The following is a 21315-nucleotide window of genomic DNA, read 5'->3' as shown; positions in this document are numbered from 1 at the left end:
CTGTATCCCAAAGAGATCATAAAAAAGGGAAAAGGACCCACATATGCAAAAATGTTTGTGGCAGCCCTTTTTGTAGTGGCAAGGAACTGGAAACTAACTGGATGCCCATTAGTTGGAGAATGGCTGAATAAGTTATGGTATATGAATGTTATGGAATATTATTGTTCTATAAGAAACGATCATCAGGATGATTTCAGAAAGGCCTGGAGAGACTTATATGTGAACTGATGGTGAGTGAGTAGATCCAGGAGAACATGGTACACAACAACAAGATTGTGTGATGATCAGTGTGATGGAGAGAGAACCAATTGCACACAGAGCGAGGACTGAATGTGGATCACAATACAGTATTTTCACCTTTTTTTGTTGTTTCCTTGATTGTTTTCTTATTTTTCCCTTTTTGATCAGATTTTTCTTGTGTAGCATGTGTAGCATAAATGTGGAAATATGTTTAGGAGAATTGCATGTATTTAAACCTCTATTGGATTGTTTGCTGGCTAGGGGAGGGAAGGGAGGGAGGAAAATTTGGACATAAGGTTTTGCAAGGGGGATGTTGAAAAAATGCTTGCATGTATTTTGAAAATAAAAAGCTATTTTTAAAAGTTATCAAGGAAAACTGCCTTTATTCTAGAATATATTCAGAGGGTATAAAATTAAAAGAATCCACCATCACCTGTTGAAAGAGGTCTCAAAATGAAAACTCCTGAGGAATATATTATAGCCAAATTCCAGAACCCCCAAATCAAAGAAAACTTTGCATGCAAATAGCCAGAAAGAGTTAAAATATTGTGGAACCACAGTCGGGATAAACTAAGATTTAACAGCATCTGCATTAAAGGATTGGAGAATTTGGAATATAATATTCCAGAGGGCAAAGGAGTTAAGATTAAAACCAAGAATCACTTACCTATCCAACAAAACTGAGTATGATCTTTCAGGACATATTTATTGAATTTATTGAATTAGAAAATTTTTGAGCATTCCTGATGAAAGACCAGGACTTAATAGAAAATTTGATTTTCAAATCTAAGACTCAAGAAAAGCTTAAAAAAGGGGCCACCGGCCCTGAGTTCAAATTTGTCCTCAGATATTTAACATATAATAGTTGTGTGACCCTGGGCAAAGGCTAAAATTGCCTTGCAAAAAAAAAAAAAAAAGACAAAGCAGAAAAGCATAAAAAAAGGTAAACAGAAGTTAAATTATTAGGGATTCAGTATGGTTAAATAAGCTGTTTCCATTCCTATATGAACAGGAGGGTGGGGATAAACAATCCATGGAGGACATGGGAGTGAATTGACTATGATGGAACAATATCCAAAAAATAAAATTAAAGAGATGAGAAAGAGGGGAAAAGGGAAGGATGAGGTGTAGAATGAGGTAAATTATCTCAGATAAAAGAGGCATAAAAAAGCTTAGTGGAGGGGAATATGGATATGCTGGTGGGCAGTGCCTGAATCATCCTCTCATCATTGACTCAGAGGGAACAATATACACACACATTTGAGTATAAAAATCTATCTTGAATTACAAGGAAGGGAGGAGAAAGGGAAGGGAATGGGGAGAGGGAGTTGATATGAGGGTGGATTTTGGAAAGCAGTAATCTGAAGCATTTGAGTTGGAACAAGGAGAAAGGAGAAAGGGAAAGGGAGGAGAGACGTATAAACAGGGAAAAAGGATAGAGGGAAATAGTAATCATAACTGTGAATGTGAATGGGATTAACTCATCCATGGGTAGTAGGGTAGATTAAATGATTTAGAAAAAACAGTGATGCCACAAGCAAATTAGGGGAACACATAATATTTTACCTGTCAGATCAATGAATAAGGGAAGAGTAAACAAGAGAATATTACAGGATATAAACTGAATCATTTTTATTATGTTAAAGTTAAAAGATGTTTTTGTTTGTTTTTGCAGTCAGTGTAGCCAAAGTTAGGAGAAAGTAGGATACTGTGGAAAGAATTTTACAACAGCAAATATCTAATAAAAGCTTCATTTCTCAAAGATTTAGAGGTATAAGTTATTCTCCAGTTGCCAAATGGTCAAAGGATATGAACACAGTTTTCAAAGAAAGAAATCAAAGCTATCTATACTCATATGAAAAAATGTCCTACATCACTATTTACTAAAGAAATACAAATTAAAACAACGCAAATTGAAACAAATTATATTGGATAAAATGATAAGGAAAATGACAAATACTGATGGAGATGGGAAAATTAGGACACTGATCATTGTTGGTGGAATTATAAACTGATAACCATTTTGGAGATCAATGTGGAACTGACATCAAAGGGCTATTAAACTGATCCAAGCAACATTACTAAGTCTGGATCCCCAAAAGATTTTTTAAAAATAAAAGTATATTAATATACTTGTGTGTATTTTATTCTAGCTCTTTTTATATTTTTATTGGAAATTGAGATGTCCATCAATTCAGGAATGCCTGAACAAATTGTGATATATGATTGTGATGGAATACAACTGTGCTATAATAAATGAACAGGGTGCTTTCAGAAAAACTTGGAAAGATTTACATGAATTGGTGCAGTAAAATGAGCAGAATCAAGGAGAACAATTTACACAGTAATAGCAGTATCTATGATAATCAAATGTGAATGACTTAGCTATTCTTAGCAAGACAGTGATCTAAGACAAATTTTGAAGAACTTGTGATAAAAAATGCTATTTCTAGAGAAAGAACTGATATTGTCTGAATATAGACGGAAGCTTTTTCACACACACACATACACCCCTTAGAAAAGTGGAAGGATTTTCATGAGCTAAGGATTAATTGTGATAAAAATAAACATAGCTTCTCTTGTCTCTGTGAATTTGGGGAACTATCAACAATACTAGCTTTAGGAGAGAGAAGATTTATTACATAGAAATAATTCTCAATTATAATGTGGACTAGATGGCCTGTGAGGTCCCTTCTCAAGTCAGATTTTTATATATAGATTTCTATATATGTATTTGTAATAAATACATATATACGTGTTGTGGTGGGGGGACATGCATATGCAGGCACGTTATGCCTTTGCCTTTCAGACTATGATCAATGAATTACTGTGGAAAATGAGACTTATGTTTGAACGACATAAACATTATGTGACCATGAGCAAATGATTTTATTTCTGAGTCTCTTTGCTCTTCTGTAAATAATAAACCTTTAATTCTTCTCTTACATGGTTGTTTTAAGTGTCAAATAAAATGTTATATATTGTTGAAAGTAGTTTAAAAACTTAATGTATTATTAATGTCAGCTATTATTTCTATTTTAAAACATGGTATAAGTCCTAGTAAGACTGGGTTTCCCTGTTTCACCAGGCTAGAAGTATAGATGCTACTTGGATCCCTGTTGCCACCTGCTCTGCACAGAACCTTTGATCTGCTCTTGTTTATGACCTATGCAGATTTGTCCTTTCCTTTAGGCAGCTTAGTTCTGGGACCACACTATATATATCAATTCCCAGATCAGATACAAGATTGGCTTAATCCATAGCAGATGGGATCAGAACTCTAGAGCTCTAGACTTTCCAATCAGCTTCCCAGATAGCTGGGTCGGCTTTCTGAAGGAATATTCAGAGTATGTTACTCAACTTTTTCTCCAGTTAATTATTCTCCCAATTTCTTCATCTTCTTTCGAAACTTTGGCATCTGTATATTATGATTGTTAGATACATTGAAGATAAAAAACTCTCTAAAGAGCTTCCAGAATTAAGAGAACTATCTAAAGAACTTTCTTTTCAGATTAAGTCTGAAAAATTTAATGTTCTTTAAATCTGAGTCTCCTATATGTCTTTCATTTTTGCTAATAGTCTAAGTGAGAGTTTTCTAAAAGCAGTTGCAATCAGAGAATCTCTCTAATTCTGGCACATTGGGTTTAGCCCCTGTGGCTGTTGTTTGTCCTTCATTCTTGGAAAGAACCATGATGTCAGAACATTGATGCTACAATGTGCCAATGAATTGGATTGAAGTGAGGGGGAGGGCTGGACAAGATCACCTGCCTAACTTTCTCCAGAGCCTGCTGGGTCTAGTGATAAGATATAGATCAGACCTTCTGGAGATAGTTCCAGATGCAGTGGGAGATCTGGGCCTTTTTAAGCTAAGGTCTTTAACAGGACTCCGTTTGACTGAGGCCATTACCATTCAGAGATTATGGCTAGGTAGATTTTGAGGCAAAGAATGGCTTTATTACCTATTCGAAAAAGGAAAGGAGGGAAGGAAGAGAAAGAGAGAAACAAAGAAGTAGAGAAGAAAAGGGGAAAAAAAGGCATTCTGCTGGGAAACACCCTCAGTATTTTACATGGACATTCACTTGAATCAATGAGAGGGCTCTAGTTATGACTAGGGGCTTGGCCTGGGACCTATTGTTGGCCAGTCTGTGGAAGTCAGATGGATTTAAAGCATGATGGGGAAGGGGGGTGCTTCAGGACCTTCTTCAGTCCTGATCTCTGTCTTGAGGCTGGATCTGCATAACTCTGAAGGAGAAAATGAGGCTGATGATCTTGCACAGGCCACTCTCACTTAAATCCAATTCACTTACATATCTAGTCATCAACCCCCCCCCCCCCCCCCGAAGTCATGTCTTTTTCCAAATGAAGAACCAACAACAAAACCTCTGTGAGTAGAGCTGCCCAATGGGGACCCAAGGGAAATGGTTAATTGGGCAGCACAACTGTTTCTTTTTTCATAAGATATTGTACTCTTACCTGAAGGTGCTCTACCCAAATGAATGTAAATTTATTTTGATTGCTGAAACCTCCCAAGATATTTTATTTTAGAGTTTACCAACGAGGTTTCTTTTTTTTTTTTAACCTAATTCACTCTGGTTCTCATTAATTGGCCAACAATAAATCCCTGATTTTTAGTCAGTTATTTCTGTTTTGGATAGGAACTCTGGATTTTGTTTTTGTTTTTTTTGACTTTAAGGTAAAAGAGTCCATCCATTGTCTCAGTCAAACAGACCTGTTAAAGGCCATACGCTTACAAATGCCAAGGTCTACTATAGGCCCTGTGGCAAACTTATAAGAAAACATAGATTGCCATCTGTACCTTAGAAGGAAATACTCACTTTGATATGATTGAAGAATATGGGACTACAGAAGCACTGAACCCTCCAAATATATTGGGGTTTCAGGACACTGTCTGTGGCCTACCAGATGTAAGAGAATAATGGGGTTTAAGCTGAAAAGACATTGGGGTTTCAGGCCAGGAGGTTTATTTTAAAAAAAAAAATTGAAAGTTTAGACTATTTCCAAATGAAGAAGCAAAGATTTTTTTTATTTTTTTATTACTCCATGAACTAGCTATAATAAGGGGAAAGAGTTCATAAGACAAAGTTCCCAGGAAATTTGCTGCCATAAGGTGGGAAGTTACTAATAAACTTGCAAAGAAGTAGGATATTGGTAGATTCTTTTATAGGAGAAAAATAACCTGGGAGGTTGACATCATAACTTGGCCTTCTGACTGGAAGTAGTAATTGGGGGGGGGGTGTCATGATAATTTTGTCAGTACAAGGATTTGGATTAGGGCAAAAGGCCCATTTATGGAGATAATCCTGCCAGTGATTCTTTCTCCCTGCTTGCCTCAGTCCCTGTCCTGTTAGTTCCCCCTCATGATTTACATGGATACCAATGACTGGGGTCTTTTTGCTGGGATTTTATTTACCCCATCTATTTGCGTTACATATGCTTAAAAATTTTGTGGGGGGAGGCAGCTAGGTGGCACAATGGATAAGCACTAGGCTTGAAGTCAGGAGGACCTAAGTTCATATCTGGTCTCAGATACTTAACATTTCCTAGCTTTGTGACCCTGGGCAAGTCACTTAATTCCAATTGCCTCAGCAAAAAAAAAAACCCAGAAACTTAATCCCTCAAATAGAAATCCTATTTCTGAAATCTTTCCTACTTTCCCCTCCCCAGTTTTGGAGCCACAATCATAAATATGTTGAAACATACATATGTTAAACAATAATAAATCATTGATCAACTATGATGGATTTAGCTCTTTTCAATAGTGAGATGATTCTCAAAGCATTTCCAATTGTGATGAACTTGTGATAGATAATGTTGTCCACTTCCAGAGAGAGTTGGAGATTGAATATGGCTTTAAAAATAATATTTTTACCTTTTGTTGTTTGTTTGCTTGTTGTTTTTTTTCTCATTTTTCGCTTTTGATCTGATTTTTCTCGCACAGCATAATGAATATGGAAATATATTCAGAAGAATTACATATTTAACCTACATAGGATTGCTTGCTGTCTTAGAGGAGGGGGAAAAGGGACAAAAGTTTGAAACATAAGATTTTGTAAAAATGAATGTTGAAAATTATCTTTGCATGTATTTGGAAAAATAAGATACTAAATAATAATAATAATGAATCATTGAGAAACATTTTATAAATGTCCAAGTATTCTCTAAATTTAATTTTATTTTTAACCCTTCTAGAAAGTATAGCTGTGTGGGTGAATTGCTTTTTCTAGAATACATACATTCATACATAGCTATATAGTTCTTGATGTAGAACCTTTTAGGTTCATGCATAATTTGCCTTTTTTTTTCCCCAGCAGACAACAGAGGAGACAATGGCAGGGCATAACCAGCTCTGTATTCGCCGTTGGACAACTAAGCATGTTGCTATATGGCTGAAAGATGAAGGGTTTTTTGAGTATGTGGACATCTTATGCAATAAACATAGATTGGATGGACTCACACTGCTAACATTAACTGAATATGATCTACGGTCACCTCCTCTGGAAATTAAAGTCTTGGGAGACATAAAAAGGCTGATGTTATCAATACGAAAACTGCAAAAAGTACACATTGACGTTTTAGAAGAGATGGGTTACAACAGTGACAGTCTCCTTGGCCCCATGTCACCTTACATCAGTGTTCTGCAAGGCTCAGAATGGCTATGTAATGGGGAACTGCCACATGACTGTGACGGACTTATCACTGACTTGAATTCAGATCAGTACCAATACATGAATGGGAAGAACAAACACATGGTTCGAAGATTAGACCCAGAATACTGGAAGACCATATTGAGTTGTGTATATGTGTTCATAGTATTTGGGTTTACATCCTTCATCATGGTTATAGTCCATGAACGAGTGCCTGACATGCAGACTTATCCACCACTCCCAGATATATTCCTAGATAGGTAAGTATTTGTTCATTGTTAATAATGAAAAATCAATTTTTATGTGGTTTTTAAAACTAAATAAACAGTATAGAATAAAATGTTTGTGGTAATTAGTATTACGTCTTATCTGGTGGTATATACCATTTGCTTTACTTAATAATAATATATTAACGCACACTTTTAAAAACCCAAGTTAACTATTTACCCAATGATTTAGAACTTATCCCAGCTGATCAGAAAAAATAATAACAAAAGAATATCTCCTTACCAATGGACTTTGTTGTTTAGGAGCAGCCAGCCCAGGCTTTATAAATTCTGGCAGTCTTGTCATTATCCACAAAGTGAGAAATATTCTGGACACAGCCAGTCTCACAGAGAATATCTGTTAAATAATGGAAGTAATTGCAATCTGCATCTCCGTGTGGAAGTGTGTCCTGACAATGTGATAGTGTCCTGGTAATGAAAAATGAGGGAGTTAGATTAGATCTTTAAGGGTCCCTCCCAAATCTAAATTGTGATTCTAGATTTTTATGGCTAGCAGTTCTGCATTTAAAGTAATCTTTGGCAGCCCATAGGTTAGCCCAAATCTACTAGAATCATGATCAAGAGAAATTTTTGTTCAGTGATAATCAAGTTTTAAGAACAGAAATTCCCAACCATTTTGAAGTTATAGCAACATCTTGTTATCTTTGGTTTTAAAAATATATATATTTTCCATTATACAAGAACTATATGCTTTGTCTTTATTTTTAAAATTCATTGAATTTAGAATTGAAAGATAACTTATTCATCTATTCTAGCCCCTTCAGTTTACAGTTGAGAGACTAAGGTCTAGAGAAATTAGGTTACCACACCACCCAGATAAGACCTCCTATGATTCTAATTCAAATATTTAAAACAACTTGGTTTAGGGAATCAAAAACAAAACAAAACATTTTCTATGCCTGAGAAGTGATTTGGTCTATATTCGCTTCAAAGAATTTGTAATCTAACAGAGAAGAGTTATAAGTTAATTATTCAAACATTTATAAAAAGCCTGTATTCACAAATATTATCCCAGATAGCTTACATTCTCAGAAAAAGACAAAATATACAATGTTGTGTGTAAGCATATAGAAAACATATAAATACAAGTTAATTGGAAGAAGGGAGGAGTGAAAGAGATGGAGAAAGAGAGAGAGAGAAAATGCTAGCAGCAGAGGATGTCAGGAAAAACCTTTACGGTGATACTTGAGCCAAATTTTGAGAGAATAGGGATTCTAAAGACGAGAGAGGAAGGGACAGAATTCCTTTAAAAGAGAGTAAGGTGGAGCTACAGCGAAAAGGCCTATTTGGCTGGAATTCATTGTATAAAGGGGAATATTAGTAATCCTGAAATCTAGGAGAGCAAAGTTAGTTGTACAGGGCTTTAAATTCCAAATAAAAGAGTTTGTATTTTTTCCTAGAGGCAGTAAGAAGCCTCTGAGGCCTTTTGATAATTATAAGAATGCATTCCTTGATTTCATAATTTGTTTGAAATTTGTTAAATATCACTGGAAGTTTTTAATAATGGAATAATGCAACATACAAATTAGTTCTCTCAATAGCTGAATGCTGCTTGGAATGTATTCATAGTAGAAGTTAATGTCCCTTTAGGAAGTTTTAATTTTAACTACCCTCTTTGGTTCCTTGACTGTATATTTGCTGTCAAGTTTAATTTGTTCTGCATAGATCCTTCAGAAAGAGAGTTTCAAGTAAATACCTTTTCATGGCCCACAGTCACTGAAGAGCATTAAAACAAAAGAACAGATATAGGAGGGACCTGGATATTGGAAAAGAAAAACCGGGCAAAGCCATGGAACAGCATTTTTGCTGTGAAAATTAAGATGCAGCAGTCAATCCCATTGTTGCTTTCATGGCTTCCCATCACACACTTGGTATCAGCAAAGTGCTACCAAAAAGTTTTTTATTTTTAACATAAATTTTTCTTGTTAGTTATCTTGTAGACTATATGGGAATTTTGCTCCTTAAAACAGAGAGAGGTATCAAAATTTGAGCCATAAGCAGCCAGTGAACCTCCCCAGTGCAGCTGAAGTGTTTAACAAAGTAAATACAAATACAGTACAGCATAGGTAATGTCAATTTGAGGTTTTCTAAGTTAGTATGTTGCTGGCAGGAATTCATTTCTATCTGAGTTCGACACCACTGGCTTTAACTACTCTAGATTCAATTTTAGGTCTACTTCAAGTTCATTTTTTTTGGCTTGGAGTTACAATTGGGGTTCAGATTTATCTGAATTTGTTTTTTAGATTCCGGGCTTCAAATGTGTCTTCTTGTTTTTTATAGAAGTCTTCTATTTCCATAGGTACTGATTGTTTTTAAATCCCAAATTAGTAGAGGTAATAGTTACAATAGTAAAGGAAATAGTTTTTGAAATTTGGGAACTTCTGAAATTGTCTATTAGTGATTCAGAAGACTTTTTCCAGATATAATTTGTGACTTAAAAAACAATTTGCTTAATTAAGCTATTTTCTACCTATAATATACAAAATGCCTACCATTTACATACCTGAACATAAATCCATAAACTTCTTAGCTGGCCACCAACTTAAAAACTTAAAGTAGGTTTGTTTCTCATCTTCTCATGAAATTTAATGGTTCTGTATTTTCAAATCTGTATTCTAATTGGAAAATCATTGTTCATCTAAATTAAGACTTAAGAGATGGATATATCGACTGTTTTGGACTCAGAACCAGCTAATGTCAACCTCAACTTCAATATTTAACGTATTGATAAAGTCTGCCTATCTTGTCCAATGTGCTATTATACATTTGTAATTTTAAAATGTTTCTCTTAACATTTGTACTTTTTTTTTTTAAACAAGGTTTCTTAAGATATCTCTATCTTGGTTAAACCTATCTATATTTCCTATATATGAGACGCTTCTAAGTCAGTGGTTTTTCTCCTTTGAGTACTAACATTGAGCCTTCTTCCCAACAGTAAAGGGATAATGTATATATTGGCCACTTTTAAAGAACTCTTTAAAATTCATCCTGCTCTTAATCAAACGCATTCTCATGGTCTTCCCCCATCTCTCTCATTTCAGTGTTCCTAGGATTCCATGGGCCTTTGCCATGACAGAAGTGTGTGGTGTCATTCTCTGCTACATCTGGCTGCTGGTGCTTCTCCTTCACAAGCACAGGTGCTTCTTTAAACTCTAATGTTTGAACTTTTAAAAAATATCTCAATAGCTTATTCTAGCCTAATTGTTAATAAGCCTGTTTTATTTCCTTGAAGTTTACTTCCTCCTGTTTTACCTAAGGGAAAAAAAAGATGATCCCAATGTGATAGCTATTGAGAAAAAGATAATTTCAGTGGAAGCTATTATAAGTATTAGATTAAAATGAAATATTGATGTCTTCATATTTGGAAGTTTACACCCTTAAGATTCTGGATAATATTTAAATAGTGAGTTGGAGAAGTGAAGGTGGAGAAAGATTAGACAGTTGTGGAATAACTGATTAAATCATCACCTGACCAGTTTCTTGCTCATTTTTGGCAGTAAACTGTGTTTTCTTAGAGATCCCTTTCATTCAAAGGCATTAATTTAATTTTATAAAGAGCATACTGTTCTTTACTATGTGATGACATATTGAAGTACATATTATTCTTGGTTATTGAATTTTGAAGTCATGTTCATTATGTTTAATATAAGTAAACACAGCACCACAATGTGGTTGTCCACTTTTATAGCAAAATGAAAAGCCAGGAAATACTATAGGTTCATTTCTTTGGGGCTCTTTAAAAATCTCTCACCAGAGAAAAAATTATTGAGTCTTCTTTTCAGCTTTAGGAAGTTAGGGAGAGAGGAATGTATTTTCTTTGGGGTTGAAAGGGAAAAATGACATAGATGTTGATATTTTTGTTTGATATCTGTATTACCTTGGAACATTTGATGAATAAATTAACAATCTTTGACATTCTCCCTCACTTTAGGTAAATCACATGTTTCAGTATGTGAGGTACCATACTTTTGGTATGCTTTTGGTACTTTTGGTACTTTTAAGACTATCTATAGGTAATAGAGTGGTAAAGAGACTAAATAGAGTGGTAAAAGAGTGGTAAAGTGTCAATATAGCTTTACATTTTGGTCAAATAATTTTATTACCTGGACCGTGATTTCTCATCAGTAGAATAAAAGGATTGCCTAGAAGATCTCTAAGGCCCTTCTCAGCTCTAAATCCTCTGATTCTAGGAAAGCAAGCAGCACGTAATAGAAAATCCCAGTTTCATAATACAATTCCCTTTTCTATTGTAGGATTGTGAAAATGCCTTTTTTTTATATGTGTTAAGTTCAGGATAAAAAAATATTTAATTTATAAATCTTTTGATTCTGTAGCGATCCATTCTGTCCATATCTTCTCTGAATTTAGCTCTGCTTGATATAAGAAGCAGGAGGCTTGAGACCAAGTCCTTGCAGTGATCCTTTTTGTCTAGGCTTGTGTGCTCTGAGAAAGGGAGATGATAGTTCTAAAGGCTGCCTGTGAGCAAACTGCTTTTATCTATCAGGTTATTAGTTCCTTGAGGAGAGGGCTTATGTATTCCCATTACCTCATATAGAATTTTAATTTCCAAATGCTTAGTGAAATATTTTGTTAATTTAAATCAACCATTTTGCATTATTATATAAGTCATAAACTACCTGATTGCTACATACACAGGTGTTTGGCTAATGGATAAACACTTTTTTTTTTTTCTGTTACAGCATGGTAGAGTGGGAAAAGCATAAGTAAAACCTGGGTTGTTTCTAAAGTCCTGATCTGTTACTAACATTGTTACTTGTACAAGTCATTTGGCTTTTCTGGACATGTTTTTCCTCTTCTGAAATTGAGAAAACTGGACCAGCTGATCTCTAAGGTCTCGACTATTTCTAAGAGTCTTTGGTTTTTCTCTTATCATTCTGTTTTTTAAAATAGGTATTTAAATTCCCCTTTGTATGATATTTTTTCCCTCCCTTTTGGATATTGTATTTATAGGTCAATACTTCTGCGAAGACTCTGTAGCCTAATGGGCACTGTATTCTTGCTTCGCTGCTTTACCATGTTTGTGACTTCTCTCTCTGTACCAGGACAACATCTTCAGTGTTCTGGAAAGGTAATTGACTGCATTCTTATTCTCTTTTTCTTTTATTATAGTAGAATGTTGTCATGATTGCTTTGTTTGGAACATTTCAAACAGTTATTTCTCGCTATATATTATATATTAAAGTATGCTTTTCAACATTTATACTGTATAAAATAAATAAGCAAGTGGATGAGACCAAGCATTAATCTTTGGATCCATGTAAATTTGATTATCAAATGATATCAGTATAAGAATTTTTTAAACTATTGCCCCAACAGCAAGATTATATGATGATGGCTCTTTTCAGTGAGATGATTTAGGGCAGTTCCAATGGTCTTGTGATGAGAAAACTATCTTCACCCAGAGGGAGAACTGTGGGAACTTGAGTGTGGATCACAACATAGTATTTTCACTTTTTGTTGTTGTTTGCTGGCATTTTGTTTATTTCCCATTTTTTTCTCTCTTTTTGATCTGATTTTTCTTATGCACCATGATATTTGTGTAATAAGTATAGAAGAATTGCACATGGTTTAACATATATTAGCTTACTTGCTGTTTAGGGAAAGGAGGGGAGGAAAAAATTTTGAATCATAAGGTTTTGCAAAGATGAATATTGAAATTATTCAACATTCAAAACATTCAAACATTATTTGGAAATAAAAAGCTCTTATTAAAAAAAAGAAAGAAAGAAAACTATTGTCCCATTTATTATGGCTTTGAAAAGTAGTTCATAATCAATACTAAAGATTTGCCTATTCTTCTAGCTGATGAAATACTATGAAATACTTTTTATATAAAATGAAGACTTATTGCTCCTTTGAATTTCTTTTCAGAATTAAGGTTCCGAGATTCAAATCACAAGATCATAGATAGAGTATGCTAGAAAAGGCAGGATCTTCAGAGGCAGTATAGAGTCCAACCTCCCCCCACCCCCTTTACTTTATAGATGAGGAAAATGAAGCAGATAGAAATATAGTGATCTACCCCCAGTTACATAGGTAATCAATGTTCAGTATCTGTGTCTGTCCACGATATTAACTAGAATTTGCTCTAGTTGAAGCAATGTACCACCAGATAAATGCATAAATCCCCTCTACAATAGTTGATCATCTAGCTTTTGTTTACATGCTTACAGTAATGAGAATTTTAGTACTTAACATACTGTTTTTAAACAACTTGGGATTGTCATAATGTTCTTTTTCCGGTGAATCATGGTTTGAGTTCTAACTATAGCTATTCAAGGAATGCAAAAGTAGGATGGGTTGCTTCAAGAGGTAGTAGGTTTCTATAGCTATGTATTAGGTTTAATTACCAAGGAAGAAGGAGGAAAATTTTAAGATCTCACTTAGCAGTTAGACTAACTTGGAGAAATTTAAAAGATTATCCAAATATATAATGAGATTTGCTTGAGGGGTTGATTTCTAGGGGAATATACTATGTATATTCCAAAGTAAAATTTTATAGTAACTAAATTACCAGTAGAAGTAGGTCTCTTTTTTGTCTAAAACTAGTGATTTGTTACCAGTTTATTATATATGTAAATGTCTATTTTAATCTACCCTTAATATTGTTAATTGCTCTGAGTTTTACTATAGCCTACTTTTTGACCTATATTATTTGTGGCATCATTTTAAAAATGGGTAATTGAGAAGACATCCAAATCTCATCTTATTATAACAAATCTCTAGTGCCATTAAAGTGTATTGCCACAGGGTATCCTCATATAATGACTAAAGGGCAAAAAGAGAAAGGCTAGCTTGGGAAAAGGAAAACCTGAGTTCAAGTCCTACCTCTGAAACACAGTTAGGAAATCATTTCAACTTTCAGTGTCCCTACACAGCTCCTCCACCACTATCAGTTACATACAAGTTGCCACTCTGTGTCATTGGGATAGAGAACTGGATCACTAGAAATCATGTCCCTAGCCAGTGGAGAATAGGAAGAAAAGAGTGTTTCTGTGAGAGAAGCTAGGTAGTGAATGAATCCAAGATTGCTCTAAACAGGGGAAGGGATCTCTGAAGCAGATGTCTACATCTGTCTTTGTCAGCACTCCCTTTTGTGAGTACATAATGACAGTTTTAGTCAACTTCTTTGGGCAAGGGTAGTTGGACCCATTTAAGGTTGGAAAGAGATAAGGAGAACTGAAATGAATGATTGAATGAACGATCTTAATGTACTTTCTAGAGTGCTGGTCCTGGAGTCAGGAGTTCAAATCTGATCTCAGACACTTAACACTGCCTAGCTGTGTGACCCCAATTGCCTCCCAAAATAATAATAATAAAATACTTTCTGTGTGCCAATCACTGAAGATAAAAAAAACAAAAGCAAGAGAGTTCCTTCCCTTGAGTTTACATTCTAACAGTGACTTAGAGGGCAGGGCTGGACAGGAAGAGGTCAAGGATGGGGAAATCCGGAGGTGGCTGTTTTATTTACATTACCTGTAGTGACAACAGTGTTAGCTTGATTATGTAGGGTAGGAGGAAAGAAGACAAGAAGACAGTTGGGATAGAATGCTGACTTGGGTTGGATGGGGCTTATGGGATGTAGTCACCAACCATGACAGTGTCAGCCCCCTAGTGTGAACTCTGGAACTGAGAGGGCCAAATCCTTTGAGAAGGTGGACTTAGGGAAGTCAGCCTGGTTCACTGCTCTACAGGTGAGTGAAAGACAGGATAGGTAGCTAGAAGATGGCCACAGCAGAGATGAATGGCTGTGTTTTAGCACCATCACTTGCTTCCCTTCTTTAGCTTGCCAACTTTTTCCCCTGATTTAACTTCCTTTCCCCAAAAGTAAATGCCACTGCTTCCCTAGCTTCAAAAAAATCCATGTAGACATGGTAGTGAATTAGCAATATTATAGGAATCGAGAATGCCAGTGATTAGAAGATATGATAAAACTTGTTCCCCATGAGTACTTGGGTATCAATTATAAAGGTGGAATTCAAAGCGGACTAGAGTGGCAGTCACTAAGGAAACAAAATAACACCACCAACTGGCATAAATACTTAATAAATATTACTAACAAGAGATATTTCTCTGGTGGAGTTAGCGCACCCAGATATCAGAAAGTAACATGGCTACTTCTTCATTAGAATGAATTAAGATTAGTCTCATCAAGTATTTCTTTATTAAAAAGATGTTCTCACTGTGCTAATAGCCAGACCTCAAAAATATTTTGGCAGCAAGGGATACAGTGGATAGAACACCAACCATGGTGTTAGGAGAAGCTGAATTCAAATCCAGTCTCTGATAAATACTAGCTGTACTTGTGTGTGACCTAGCTGTATGACCTTGAAAAAAATCACTTAACCCTCGTTACCTCCCCCCCCCCAAAAAAAATCTTTAGTTGTAGCGAGCTTGAGTAGAAGAGTCTGATCTATGTAATGAGTAGTTTGAGCCTGATGACTGACTTCATACATGTTTGAATAAGTCAAGCATAGTTGACTTAATGAATTTTTAGGTCTGACTGGAACCAGACTAAATTCAGTCATTTTTATTTAGGCATTACTTATCTTCTGAATCATTCAACATTTGAATTTTGTTGATAATTTCATGTGATAAATTTTAATTTCATTTTTTTGAGCATTTTTAATAATATTCTACTGCTTTTCTCATCTTAGCTGTATGGCAGTGTTTGGGAAAAACTGCACCGAGCCTTCGCCATATGGAGTGGCTTTGGCATGACCTTGACTGGAGTACACACTTGTGGAGATTATATGTTCAGTGGCCACACAGTTGTCCTGACTATGCTGAATTTCTTTGTTACTGAATGTAAGTATTTATCCGTTGTAATCATGGCATTATTCTTCTAGTTCTTAGTGAGTTCAGGGGAGAATTATCATATGTTAGTGTCCTGTCTAAGGAGAATGTGTGTTTATAAGCTTATTTATGGAACATGTGATGAAGACTTCCTCATGGTTTTGAAATTTCTTTTCTTTCCAGATACACCAAGAAGCTGGAACTTCTTGCACACTCTGTCGTGGGTACTCAACCTCTTTGGAATCTTCTTCATTCTGGCTGCACATGAACATTACTCTATTGATGTGTTTATTGCCTTTTATATCACCACAAGACTCTTTTTGTATTACCATACTTTGGCCAATACCAGAGCATATCAGCAGAGTAGGAGAGCAAGGATCTGGTTTCCTATGTTTTCTTTTTTTGAATGCAATGTTAATGGTACAGTACCTAATGAGTATTGTTGGCCTTTTGCAAAACCTGAAGTAATGAAAAGATTAATTGGTTGAAGAATGTGTCTTTGTAAAGAATTCATGATCAAATATACAGAAATGGTTTCAAAAACTAATAACTTTATTTTTCCCCCTCTTGTGTTTCTGAATGCCTTGCTACTTGGCTTGTTAGTTGACAGAGTGGGGCTTTCTGTGCTTAAAAAAAGTAGGGTTATGGTTGTAAAAAAGTAAGCCTTGAATAGTTAGGAGTATTCAAGTAGATATTTGAACAGAAAGCTCAAATAATCTTTTTCCTTTTAGGGGAGGGGTAGGAACGGAGAATACAGATTTTGTTTCAGTATTTTGAGGTGAATATATTTCTTGTTGAAAAGATTTTTGCTGATTATTGGCATGATTATATTCGAGAAATAATATTTTGTGGAAGCTGCTTCCAATTATCTTCCCAAAAAAAAAAAATCCATGAGCAACATATGTCATTTAAACAGATTCTCCATCTCTGTCTATCTCTATCTTCATTTTCTTTTCTTCTCTCTCTCTTTCTCTACACAAACACACACACACAAACACATCAGAGTGTAATTCTGAAGAATGAATAAGTTTTATTGGCTAATAACTGCCTTCTGAGTCTACCATCTCTGAGAAGATACTGTGTTTACACCAAGATGCCTGAAATTAGGACAAAAGAATAAAAGGGGCATTTGATAAGGTAGACAGAAAGCTGTTGATAAAGCCATCAGCAGATGCAAGTCAGTGATCCCACTGCATTTGTGACCAGAGGAGCAAATAATATAAAATATTTCTTTTCCATTTGGGGGCCTCAGTTTGGCCTTCAGTTGCTAAGAAAAGATGGCCACACATTCGTAGAAAAATAACTATGATTTAATGATGTCACCTTGACCAAACTTGTACTTTTTAATGATAAATTATTTAACTAGAGAAATGAGAGTGTTTTCTAGATATTGAACAAGATTTTTATGCCCTGTAAATAAGGAAAATAAGCATGTGATCATTTTAACTTCTGGGGGAAAAAAAAGCTTAATAGCAAATTTCATAATTTTTTTTTCCTTTCTATTTTTGATTTTTTTGAAGATTCTGGTTTCAGGTCATTGAAAAATGAGCAAGTATATTTAGACACTTAAAAAGTTTTTTTTTTTTTTAAAAACACAAACTTGTAAATACATTCTTTTTATAAAGTCTTATTTCAGCAGCCAGCACATTAGATTAGCTGCTTGTTTACACACTAGAAGTTAAGTATATTGATTAATTTAGCTTCCAAGATACCATTGGTCACTTTTTTTTTTTAATGATTCTGTTTTGTGGTTGTGAATAGAGAATATAAAACTGGAGTTTTGAGATCTTTAGTGGGCCTATGTGGTGTTCTCTGCTCTTCATCATTCTTTGAAAATCCTGCAGGTGAGTTTAGCCACTTGAAAGCTTCTTTGTGCAGTCTTAACATTACTTTTTATACATAGGAAGTTAGAGAAGGTGCTTGTAATTGAGGCCCTAAATGAGGCCAACCTAATAACAATCTGCTCCTTCTTTGCCTTTCTCTTTTGGCACTTTAATTAATCTCTGGCCCATTAGCTGCAGAGGATCCAGGATAAATTACAAGGGAAAGTATTATTATCCTAGCAAAACTCACCTTGGTATTGTATGACCTCAATTTGTGTCGGCTTTGAACTTTACCTTTTAAGTTCATTTCTTAATGTCCATAGGAGAATACCATGTGTGGAACAAGGCTAATTTAAGTTTTATTATGCTCTGTAGTCCCTGACACTTCCAATTTTTATAACATCTTAAATGGAAGGCAAAAATGCTGATATTTCATCCAAAGAAAATGCATTGTCTTGAAGGATGACTATTTCTATTCCAGTCAGAGGAGTTAATATTAAATTGATCTGTTCCCTTCCCCTTCAGTTCAAGAGATTGGACAGTGTTATTGCTTTATTTTCTGACTGGCAAAAAGAATTGAATATCAGTTGAATGTCCTTTTTTGGAATTCAGATACAGTATATAGCTTAGTTGGGGAAGATTAGATAATGGCTTATGGAGAATTTTTAAAATATGTTGTAAAATTAATACAGATATGTTAAATACTAATTTAATGATCAACTTTTCCATCTTTAGTCTTTTCTTCACGTAATTTTTAAGACTCAAAAAGAAAAATGCAATTACCTTTTCAGAGCTATTAACATTGAAAGCACCTAACCATGGTCTGATTTTGAGCTTCATTAGCTGTCAGGACATAAAAATAACTTCTTCATCTGGCATTTACTCGTAACTGTTGTTAAAGCAAAAAAGTAGAAATCTGTAATTTATTATTGTAGCTATTTTAAGACAGTGTTTACAAAACCTTTAAATGATCATCTCAAAGGTTCTTTCCTGAAAGACTTTGAGACAAATTTCTCTTCAGTTTTTTAAATGTGAAATATATCTATTCTTGTTTTTTTTTTCTTTGTTTTTGTTTTTGTCCAGAAATTTCCAATTTTATCTTTGAATTTTTTTTCTTCTTAAAAGCCAAGCCATAGTAATGATAATAACATTTATGTTTACATTTTGGGCTTCATATGTTTGGGTAGAAAGGCTACATGAACTAGGTCTACATCATTATAACATTATGGTTCTACTACTGTTAACTTGATGAGTCCTCACATCACCAAGAATTCAGGGTTTGGGCTTCTTTATTTTCAAGGTTCTTTGGAATCATATGTAGAAGGAAAGACAAGGGTTTGAGTTTAGCAAGCAAAAGTAGGTAGTTTCCTTTCTGTCTGGACGTAGTTGCTGTAGTTCCAGGGCTTTACGGTTCTTTTTATAAAACTAGTGAGGATTGTTATTTTGTTCACTATTGAAGTACAGTGTGGAAGCCTTAAAAAAGGGAAGGCTACCATTGATTTGACAAATAATGAGCCCGACTGTTCCACTAAATTTCTAATTCCTTTTTCTCTCTCACTGTATCTAGTCTCACATGGCCAAACAGAAAGAACAAAACTGCAACCCACTTTTTAAAAATAGCAAAAAGTTTGGAGTATCCATCTTTCACACCTTATCATGGTCCTTTGGTTTTTTGAAGGAAGAAATCAGTGAAGTTAGATTTGGAGATAGGACCTTGAATAAGTAAAATTGTTCAAAGACAAAATTCACTGATTATAAAGCTTGGTTTTTCAAAAACAGAATGTTAAGAATGATATTATGAGTATTCTTCCTTTCTTTTTGCCTACATGTTGTTTCGTAAATCTCCAGAAAGCCAACAAATACAAAAAGAGAATAAGAAATGGCATCTAGTTAATATAGTGGATTCAGTTTTTAGGGGATCTGTTTAGAAAATATTAATTTAATGTCACTGAAATATCAATAACACTAACCTTCTGTTTGTATTCAGAAAAAAATAATATTACTAATTTTATGTAAACTTTTTTTGTTATATTACAAAATGCCGGAATACTCTAACCAAATTTTTGTTCTAAACTTGCTAATTTAGTAAACTTAATTTTTATGGTCTTTTTATAGACTTCAAATATCACTAATAAATTTTAACATTAGTCACAGTTGAGTCTAATAGGGGCTGGTCAGTTATTTAAAATGAATAAAAATGAACTCTGTTAGAATTATTCAGTTGCTTTTAAAACAGTATCAGTTTTATTTGGATGCTTTCGAAGCCAACTGAAGTATGCGCATTAATATCCAACTTTGCTTAGCAGATTAAGGAGTTTGTTTTTGACAAACTCTAGACTGAAGAAATTGTGTCTGAGAGGGGTGAATTTGTCAATGACATCCAAGGCCAACTGTTACAAGTAACTAATAAAACTACATTATCCCTACAATGTTTTTGAACAGGTTTTCAAAGATTATAATTAGGGATGGGATGAAGAATTTGTTATCTCCCCCCCCCCAATCTACTACCAATTTGTAGTGACTAAAATTTGATTTATATTTTTTTTGGTAGTAAATCCAGTGGGAGCCTTGACTGAATCTATAAACTATAATTCTGTCACCAGGGGCTGCTTTTTTATTTTGCTTTCTTCCCCAAACTAACTGAAGAACATTGCAGCCCCTTATTCAAAACACTCCACAATTTAACATAATTTAGCTTGGTCTCTGAAGATAGGAGGAATATTGTAAAAAGCATGTTCCATGTAGAAGTCAAGGTAATTTTTTTCTAGACCTATGAGAAAAGTCTAAACTGTTGAGTTGAATGTAGAATGAAATATAGTTAGCTATATGAATGAATCCATCGATCAATTAGTTATATTCACCCTATTTTTTCATTTAAAGTCATTCTTATTTTGAATAGTCTGTTGACACTATGGAGAACTTTGGTTGGATAACAAAACACATGGAAACTGGTACTTAATGCTTTGGGGAAACCAATGCCAACTCACACTGAAATAAGCATGTTTTCCTTTTGAGAGTTATACCCAAATGTCTCCCTATTCCACAAAGAAATTAGTGTTACTTGAAGGTGTGAGTTCATGTGGCAGCCGTACCTTGAAGCACAGTATTGTAAATAAGTAAATATTGTCTTGATTCAAAATTTAAATTCAGATTTCATTAATATATTATTTTATATCTTTGTTGTATCAAAACATATTTAAAAGAACTAAAAATAAAACATTTGAAAGCTTCATTGAAATTTCATGGAATTTTTCATTATTACTAAAGCTATTTTAAAAATTAGTCATTGTGTAATCATTTAAAGCTGAAAGTACAGCAAGGGAAGTTTGAGTAATTTGTGCTGTTTCCTTGTCTTAATAGGAAATAAGTCCTTTTCTACATCTTCCCTTTCTTTTTTATAGAAAGAGTATTTCATAAAGCTATTTTAAGCAGTTTGGAGAAGGGGTGAGGATGAGGAGGACTCAAAAAGGGGGAGGAAACTAT

The 21315-nt window shown here is 34.5% G+C and overlaps 1 protein-coding gene across 4 annotated transcripts in view; it reads left to right on the top strand.

Moving 5' to 3' along the window:
- Positions 1–16552, top strand: part of SAMD8 (sterile alpha motif domain containing 8) — a 43080-nt gene extending 26528 nt beyond the window's left edge. For 2 of the 4 annotated variants that reach the window (XM_074296757.1, XM_074296754.1), the window contains exons 2-6: positions 6570–7165; positions 10234–10329; positions 12164–12281; positions 15871–16021; positions 16193–16552. In XM_074296757.1, coding sequence (XP_074152858.1) covers positions 6588–7165; positions 10234–10329; positions 12164–12281; positions 15871–16021; positions 16193–16497 — 1248 coding nt within the window. In that variant the 5' untranslated portion in view covers positions 6570–6587 and the 3' untranslated portion in view covers positions 16498–16552. The remainder of the gene's footprint in view (positions 1–6569; positions 7166–10233; positions 10330–12163; positions 12282–15870; positions 16022–16192) is intronic. The other 2 variants (XM_074296755.1, XM_074296756.1) reach the window with 1 other exon arrangement.
- Positions 16553–21315: the final 4763 nt, after the last annotated feature.

The sequence above is a fragment of the Sminthopsis crassicaudata genome, chromosome 2 (genome assembly GCF_048593235.1).
Source record: "Sminthopsis crassicaudata isolate SCR6 chromosome 2, ASM4859323v1, whole genome shotgun sequence".
Taxonomy (NCBI): Eukaryota; Metazoa; Chordata; class Mammalia; order Dasyuromorphia; family Dasyuridae; genus Sminthopsis; species Sminthopsis crassicaudata.
Note: the sequence above shows the minus strand (reverse complement) of the source record. Positions and strands in the feature narration are given on the sequence as shown.